The sequence below is a fragment of the Takifugu flavidus genome, chromosome 8, assembly GCF_003711565.1.
Source record: "Takifugu flavidus isolate HTHZ2018 chromosome 8, ASM371156v2, whole genome shotgun sequence".
NCBI lineage: Eukaryota > Metazoa > Chordata > Actinopteri > Tetraodontiformes > Tetraodontidae > Takifugu > Takifugu flavidus.
Genome location: NC_079527.1, coordinates 2,850,552 through 2,859,272, shown reverse-complemented (window position 1 = coordinate 2,859,272; position 8,721 = coordinate 2,850,552). Strand labels below are relative to the sequence as shown.

The 8,721-nt window shown below is 41.9% G+C and overlaps 2 protein-coding genes across 4 annotated transcripts; one reads left to right on the top strand and one right to left on the bottom strand.

Annotated features, from left to right (window-relative positions):
* The first annotated feature begins 481 nt into the window (after positions 1-481).
* bcas2 (BCAS2 pre-mRNA processing factor) lies at positions 482-2,815 on the top strand. Its single transcript, XM_057040442.1, has 7 exons — positions 482-685; positions 1,319-1,411; positions 1,498-1,568; positions 1,735-1,896; positions 1,977-2,027; positions 2,116-2,196; positions 2,266-2,815. The coding sequence occupies exons 1-7, from the start codon at positions 593-595 to the stop codon at positions 2,390-2,392; spliced, it is 678 nt and encodes a 225-aa protein (XP_056896422.1). The 5' UTR covers positions 482-592; the 3' UTR covers positions 2,393-2,815.
* On the bottom strand, positions 2,065-7,546 carry otud3 (OTU deubiquitinase 3). 3 transcript variants are annotated; one of them, XM_057040441.1, is made up of 10 exons: positions 7,401-7,546; positions 7,013-7,074; positions 6,245-6,546; positions 5,917-6,065; positions 4,473-4,585; positions 4,262-4,384; positions 4,039-4,171; positions 3,740-3,927; positions 3,531-3,605; positions 2,065-2,445 (listed from the first exon to the last, which is right to left on the bottom strand). In XM_057040441.1, exons 3-10 carry the CDS (start codon positions 6,448-6,450, stop codon positions 2,443-2,445), a joined length of 990 nt encoding a protein of 329 aa, XP_056896421.1. In that variant the 5' UTR covers positions 6,451-6,546; positions 7,013-7,074; positions 7,401-7,546; the 3' UTR covers positions 2,065-2,442. The 3 variants fall into 3 exon arrangements, with proteins under 3 accessions (XP_056896421.1, XP_056896419.1, XP_056896420.1); XM_057040439.1 differs by lacking the exon at positions 2,065-2,445 and having other exon boundaries at positions 2,969-3,605; XM_057040440.1 differs by lacking the exon at positions 2,065-2,445 and having other exon boundaries at positions 2,969-3,605; positions 7,385-7,520.
* Positions 7,547-8,721: the final 1,175 nt, after the last annotated feature.

Genomic DNA, 8,721 nt, shown 5'->3' with positions numbered 1-8,721 from the left:
TTCTTATAATGATGATGGGAGAAATTACACTTCATAACAGTCCTCACTGTTCTGAGATAAAATATGATATCCATTATACAAAAATATGTCAATGTAATTTTGTAAATACATTGCATAAATACATTGCATAAATTCTTTTAAAACTTTTCAGTATATCAGTAAAAAGTGGTATTGAGCTAAATTCACACTTAAAATTGAAGTAAAGTATTACACCAACAAAACAAAGATCAAGGAAATTGATTGTTTGAAATGAGATGCTGACAAGATTGAATGTGTTTTTACCTTGTCATTCTTTGTTGAGTATATTTTTTTATGATGTCTGTACTATATTACATATATTGTATATACCCCACAAATTGCAATAACACATGATATTTTCCGAATATTTACCAGATTGCTTTTATTTTCACGATTTAATTTAATCTGGATGGTGTAGTTCTATTCCAGTCCACCAGAGGTCGCCCCCAAATAAATGAGACTATTGTAGTTATTTTATTTTGAAAAGCCGGAAACCAGAGAGCCACGGCACTTTTCTCTTTAGCAGAGGTAGCATTAATTCATTAAAACAAATCGGTTTTTATCATCGATAATAATGGCTGGGACAGCATCAGTTGCTGGCGAAGTATTCGTTGATGCGCTACCATATTTTGACCAAGGTTACGATGCAGCAGGTGTCAGGGAAGCGGTGAGTAAACTGCGGCTCTCTCAAAACTTAGCTGTTAGCAAACCATGCTTGTTTCAAGTAGCAATGTCGTAAATAAAACAAATCTACAAATATCCAGCAATTGTTAAACAAAGCAACTTTAGGGTCACAACTGAAGAGGCTGTTGTGTTTAATATTATTCTAATAATATTTTAATCATAATAACTGGCCCAACAATATGAAGGATTTTGGTTCTAGTTAGCTAGGATGCTAGCTCCAGTGTGCCTGGATAGTTAACTTTTAATCGTCGCAGTCTGTAATGAAGGTGGATTTTTCTGTCTTCCACATTAAAAACGTGTAACTTCAACAATAAAGGTTTGCAGATGTACCGTGATGTGTTTAGATCTGTTGATTTTAGATAACTATAATACTTGGTTGCTCTGACTTACATCCGGTCAATATTGTCTCAGTAAAAAAACCATAAATCTGAATGACGTGCCCGCTTTCATTTGTAATGATAAACACGGATCCCCATGTTCCAATGATGAAACAACTTTTCTACAACGCTAAAACGCAGTATTCGTCGGAGAGGAACCATCTTTAAACTATGTAAATATTGTTTCAGTTGTTTTCTGGGTGAGAGGGTAAATGATGGTGTTATCTGTGCTCTTTTAGGCTGCAGCTTTGGTGGAAGAGGAGACGAGAAGATACCGACCCACCAAGAATTACCTGAGTTACTTGCCCACCCCTGACTTTTCCACTTTCGAGGTGACAGACCCCCACCCCTTCTGCATCGCTTAACCCTTTCAGCCAAGCGGGACCCAAATCTAATTAGTTCTCTTCCCTTCGTGTAGACGGAAATTATGAAGAATGAGTTTGAGCGTCTGGCAGCTCGGCAGCCCATGGAGCTCCTCAGCATGAAGAGGTACGTTTGCTTACTCTTAGACCCTGTTTAAGTGTCTAAAACCTCAAATGCTATATTGGTAATGTGTATTATACAGAACACTAAGTCAAAAACTGTTGTGTAAATCATTTTGGTCTGGTTCTATGTCATTTTATTGGCGAGTCTTTTTCTTTTTTCCCTTGTGGAGGTATGAGTTGCCGGCACCCTCCTCCGGACAGAAGAATGACATTTCGGCGTGGCAGGAGTGTGTGAACAACTCCATGGCCCAGCTGGAACACCAGGCGGTCCGCATTGAGAACCTGGAGCTCATGTCACAGTTCGGAACAAACGCGTGGAAGGTCTACAACGAGTAGGTGGCAGCGCGTCCCCGTCGGACGGCGCACGTTCAGAATAATCGCTTTAGCCTCTCAACTTTTCTTCCTCCTTCAGCAACTTGGCGTTCATGATTGAGATAGCTCAAAAGGAGCTCCAGAAAATGAGGTGAGCCTCGACCTTGCAAAAAATATTGTCCCACCCATTTTTTTTGTGTGTTTAACAGTCATTTTATTTCTGGGTCGGGGGGAACTAGGAAGCAAATTCAAGATATAAACTGGCAGCGCAAGAATGAACAGTTGACAGGGGGGGGCAAGCTGCGAGAGCTGGAGTCCAAGTATGTCCGTCTATATGTTTCAATATGCGTCTATGTCTGGCCGTGATGTTAACACCTGTCCCTCCACAGCTGGGTGGCTCTGGTCAGCAAGAACTACGAGATCGAGCGGGCCATCATCCAGCTGGAGAACGAAGTAACTCGGCTCAGGCAGCAGCAGGGCGACGAGAACAAGGAGAACATCCGGCAAGACTTTTAGAGCAGGGGAGCTGATGTTTGGGCAACAGATCCCGTCTCGACATCTGATTTTTACTGGACAACAAGAGAAGGCAACAGTTATCACTGTGGAGCTGGTTTAACATGAACTTATGCCACTTGGAAATTTCAGCGACAATATTTCATCATCAGGCCTCCTCGTTAGGGACGGAGGCCTGCAGAAACTGCTCATGGCTTTTTTACTAAAGTGGACATTAAGTACAATATACAGCTTCAAAAATGTAGATAAGGAGTTGTTTTTTTCCCTCTCACCACACAAGTAACATTTTTAAAGGTTGCTATGAGTAACAGGAAGGTGGTTTCAGCAGTTTTAGCTTCCTGTGAGCGTTTATAACAAAGTGTACATAGTTGAACTTTGAGGCTTCATCAGGGCTTTTTTTTTAAAAATAAACTTGTTTTCTTTTCAGTCCTTGCCTGGTGTCACATTCAATTCAAGTTTTATTCTTACAGCGCTCCGTTTCTGTATCAAAACCGCAATACATGTGCAGTTATTTTAATTAAAATGTATTTTTGTTTCAAGCTTACTAGCATGTGAGGTATTTGTCGTATGCAAAACCAGAACCGTTTGTTGAATCTTTATTGCAACATGCTGTACACAGTGTGCATAACGATCAAATATCCCATCATTGCTCCCTTCGTGGGTCAAATCAAAGCAACGGTGATCTGAACTTTAAAGTCAAAAATAGTTCTAATCTGTGGCGCATCGCAAAGCCCGTGGGCGTGTGGTTCTCTGGATGGTCGTCAGTAAAAGCCTGATGTGCAGCATAGGAAGGGGCTTTGCGAGCAGAAGCTGGACCAGCCTGGAGTGGGAGGGAGTTTGCACACACTGACCAGACAATGGAATCAACCTGGCAGCAACACTGAAAAAGATAGCGTCCTGTATTCTGTCAGACGCCACACACCTCACGTTCCGGTTCGCAGGCGCCTTGACACCGTATAGAAAGAGACTACAAGGTTCTCCTAGGTAAAAGTTAGACGATGTGCAAAACAATATTGACAGAATCACTTAGTAGCGTTCGACCACATTGTGGCTGTGGTCTTGTCTATATACTGAGGGTATTTAGAGCCGGGACTAAAGTAACTTCTGGCAGGTTCTGGTCCTGATTTTTACTCTGGATAACCTTTTGCCGATGCCTTTCCTCCTGACGCTTCTTTTTCTCTTGCCTCTGCTGCTCTTTTCTTTGTCTGTTTGATACCTGCGGGATTAAAAAAAAAACAAAACCAATAAGATTTGAGCTCCGCACATTTATGCCAATTTAGTTTGTGTTGGGGAAGAACATTCTAAAATAGTTGTCCTTTGTTTGACCTTACGGGACGAATGTGGGGCTACCTTTGCTTTTTGTGCGTTGCTGCCCTCTGCTGGTGGCTGCTCAGCACTGCAATCCGCGACTGCTGCCGTGCAGGCTGGGCAGGATCCTGAGGCGCACTGACCCTGGCAGGACTGACCTAACATGGAGCCAAGCAGCCACTCTGCATTAATGGTTGCTGCGCTCAGCTGGAGCAAGTTCTCCTCATCCCCTGTTTGTTTGTTTTTTTAAATAAAGAGATAAAGTCATGCTTCGTTTTGATTACCCGCAGACATGGCTAAATTAATGACATTATTTTTTTTTAGAATGTGTAAATACTGACCCTGGATTCCCCCATTCTTAATGGAACTCAGGATCAAACTGTCGCCCTCGGAGGCAGCGGGAGATGAGTTTTTCCTTCTGTACCCGTGGCTTCCTGCAATCTCGCGCTGCAGTCCTTGGGAAGGCTGCAGATTCTGTTAACGGCAATAAAACAAAGCATCCGTTTGTTAGAGTTGCTATTATTTTCCACTAGTGTTGGACAGAGGGAGGTGTTGCTACAGTACCTCCACGCGAAGCTGTGCGGGACTCTCTGAATTGTCCCCCATTCTCCGCACGCTGTCATAATGATCCCCGTAGCGGTAGGCGATGTGCAGCTGTCTGCACACCTGTTTCTCTGAACCGTTGATCTGCAAGGAGGACAGAAGACAAGGAGGTGGTACGAAACAACACCTCAGCTTATGGATGCGATGTTGGAAAGTCCCGCTCTGCGCTGACCTCCCAAAGGGGCATGTTGAGCTGATGAATGACCACCTTCACCTGCTGGCTGCGAGCAAAGGCCACGATGGCGTCGTTGCCGGCAAAAGTTCCCGGCTGAGACAGGTTGGACACTGAGACAAAAACAAGAGAAGAGAGATAAAACTGCTCGTTTTAACCTGAAGATCTTTAGTACGTCGAAATGCTGGAATGAATTTGTTTAACTAATTTATGACACTAACAGGTAATTATGAATTAAATGAGCCCAGCGAGGGAAAAACTAACTTTTCAAACTTTAAAAGGGTGATTATGATGAATGTAACAATAAAAAGGATTATTAGAAAATTATAGGAAGAAATATAATTAATTTGTCAACTTTACACCTCAAGAATGCTGTGAAAAAGTATTTTCCCCCTGGGTTATGTATTTTTCTCTTTTTAGTGCAATGGAAAGTGTCCTGTGTAAATACGCATTGTAGCTTTTAATGAGCACTTTCATGACAAGGTGAAGAGGGTCCTGTTATGTCCTGATCTAAGGAAACAGGGGAACAGATGAGGAACAAGGTTATTGACATCTATCTTTTTAAATTTGCCACTACAGGCATCATCCACGAATGGAAAAATCCTGAAACAGGAATGAACCTATCAGAGGTGAGTCACTGACTCGTGCAGCCGCTCACAAACCCCCAGGACAGCGTCCAAGAACAGCCCTCACTTGCCTCAATTATGGTCAGTGTTCACTGTTCAACAATAAGACAGAGACTGGGAACAAATGGCATCTGTGGGAGAGGGTCTGGAACCGCTCTAGTGCTTCAGGACCTGGATAACTTCCTGTAATTGATGGGACCATGAATTCCGCTGTCTACCAGACGAGCCTGAGGGAGAATATCTGGCCATGAGCTGGTGACCTAAAGCTCAAGAGTGCAACAGGCCAATGAGCTGAACACACACCAGCGAATCCACGTGTGAAGCGTCAGAAAACGAAATAAATGAATGTTGGGCAGCCGCCTGCTCGATGCATGAGATGACACCACCACAAAGCCTTCAATTAAAACAATACTCTGGGTCAAAAATGCTCCATTTCTAAACTGTCGGAGAATTTTTCCCCCTTAATGAATGTGATTATCTTTCAACAGCTGTATTGTACATTCACTGATGAACAGAAGAAATCAGGAGTGGGGAACTACTTTTCACAGCACTCTAGTGGATGTGTTTCATTTTACTGTACATACAAGGCATATTCCTTAATCTCAGATTTTGTACCAATTTTTCCCTTTTGTTTCATAACTACCCGTTAATGGACCTAGTTGCATTGAAACAGTTGTTGCTGTGATCTTTTCAATTCGTCACTAAATGACACTAAAGTATTTTGGCCACAAGGGGGCGCTCTGCAGCGTCTGCTCAGACTATAGGATATGATATAGGATATTTTTTTCCTGTTGTAACTGGCTGGATTATGTTCTTACAGTGCTGTGAGAAGGGAACATCGTCCTCTACAAAGGGTTCAAAGTCTTGCCGGTGGGTCATCATATACTGGATTGTCTCTTGTCGTAATCGGAGGTGACCCCGGGAGTGACCTTCTAATTGATCGCCGAGAGCTCTGAACAGACAGTTTCTAAAAAAAAAAAAACCCAATAGAAAACACCAACATATTGTCATTGGAATGTCTCTAACTGCCCGTCAAAAGTTAAACATCAACGGTTCTAAACCTTGTTACTCATTGGGAACATTTTTTAATGGGATGAAAATAGAGTCAATGACAATCAAAGAAAAGACAGAAGACGTAATGATTACCCATCCCCGGGCACTTCTCTCAGCTTCAGCCCCAGAGCTTGCAGCTGATTGGAGAAGCTGACAAACTCTGCTCCTTCATCTCCATCCTGTGGCCGGTTTTTGCGGTCTTTGGCAATGGCTCGACGGGCGGCTCGCTCGTCCCTTTTGCGTTCATGTTCGCCCTTCTTGTTGCTCCGGACGGTCTTCTGCATCTGTTTCCTGGACATGTCGGCAACGGTTCCTCCCTTAGGCCAACAAATATATGTGTGCGTCGTAAACTAGTGCGTCTGCACTTGCATCGGTCGCTTCAACACCTCTGGAACCTTTTAAAGCAAAAACAGGACCAGATGAGTCATGTTAAAATAAGAGCATTTCTCACAAAATTTAAAGGCAGAGTTGACATCTAAAAAAATGTAAAGTTATAGAAAATAGAATCCACTTTAAAAAATGACAATGCAGACTTAATTTAAATTATAAAGAGGCCTGATACAAAATTGACCATTTATGAAGGTCATTTGATGCATCTGAACAAATAACAGGCTTATGGCCAGATCTTTCCTGATCTCTGTCATACGAGATGAATGAAGGAGATGGAGTTGGCAGAATCTTAAGAAGGGACGGTGACTCTTATCGATAAGGAAAGGACACCAGAAAAGGCAATAAGATAATGACGGTGGTGTCCTTTCCTTATCGATAAGGAAGGAATAACCATCACCGTCTACAATCAAAGTACACCTCTAAATGTAAATACTGTGAGTTCCTGGACGAATGAAGCTGGGTTAAACTTACTGGAAAAACTCGCTGAATGCTGGAAAAGGATAGAAGTGTCTTCAGATCAACGTCAAAAAAATCTGTGGTGGATTATGGAAGCAAAAGTGACAAACTATGGATCAAGACAAGACGGCACGGTTCACATTTCGTGGAAGAGCTCGTTTCACGTTAACGTAAATAACGAGTTTTTTCTTATTTTACAAAAACGACCACAACCACGACTGAGTAAACTAAAAGAGACACAGTGAACACGGTAAATACACGTCATTTGGCGTTGATCGTTAGCTACCTAGCATCGTACGGCTGGACAGAAACCCTGGTTACATAACTAATCACATATCCCCCGTCTAAACACAACTGCATAGAAAACAACATCGACAACTGACATACATAACATAGGTTTTACCATCAGCACGTTATGTTCAATACGATATGTCTCGTTGTATGGTTTTGGCTTCGATTATTGAAAAAAGTTGGTGATTATCCGTTTTCTGTGTGTGTTTACAACGCAAATTCCGCATTCGTAGTTATTGCGTCACAATCTACGGAAAGCGACATGCACCAAATTTCTATTCTTTCTTTCTTTTTTTCTTTACTTATCTATTCAATGATAATGGGTATAAAATATAGAATATTTGTTCTAAGTACCATTCTGAAATTATAATTATGATTTGTCTGTCTTTTTAAAGCTCTAATTAATTTTTCAAAAATGTTGAAAACTTCCAACGCATATGAGTCTAGGACAAATAGGCTGTATAGGCAAACAAATTTTGTGCATAAATTTCCCTATGTTGGGCATGCACAACTGCTTCAGACACCCTGCGTAATGCTGTAGGCTGTGACTCAGAACAAAGTAGGAGGTTGAGTTATGATAGCGTAAGAAATGTTGTATATGAAAATCCCTCCACCTTCTGCTGTCCTCGACTCCAGAAAATCCACTCACCGCCAACTCCTTTTGATGACTCCACACAGTTGGTGAAAATAGTGTGGAGGAGGAGTGGGCTGGAAAGCAATAAACAGGGTGTTTACAATGCGTGAGAAAGCAAGAAAGAAAGCAAGAAAGCAAGAAAGCAAGAAAGAAAGAAAGAAAGAAAGAACTGGCATAAATTGAAGCACATACAGCCATCAGTTGCTGTGTGATGTAGCCTACTGAACATATCAGTGAGGAATCACAGTGTGGGCACAGATGGAAGCTGAATGGAACAGAAAGGCAGTCAGTTGAGCGTCGACTAAATAGATACACAAACAGTGTCTGTACATGTGTATGGTATATTTATGTAGGTCATTCCAGTGGGCAACACAATTATACTGGCACGAGAAGCAGCAGATTAATGCCTTTCTTATGCGTTAATAGGTGCTAAAAGTCATATTATGAAACTCACAAAATAATTTGACAGCAGAAAGATGGAATTTAACTGGCACATCTGAGTGTGTAGGCGTCATCAAGTCCACAATGAACTGTTTCCATCACACTCCTTCCTTCCCAGGACACATTTGAATTGAAGTCCACTACACCGCTGCTTCAAGAGCTGACAGGATACAAAGCACAGTCGGTGACACTCAAATGTAAAAACCAAAAACAGTGCAGATGTGATCCTTTTGGTGCTATGTGTCTTCTGTCCTCTAGTTGCTGACTTTTTAAAGTTAATCAGTATTACTGACATATAAGGAAGTAGTGATACAACACAACATGGTAAGTTGAATCAATGCTACATTGACCTTTGACC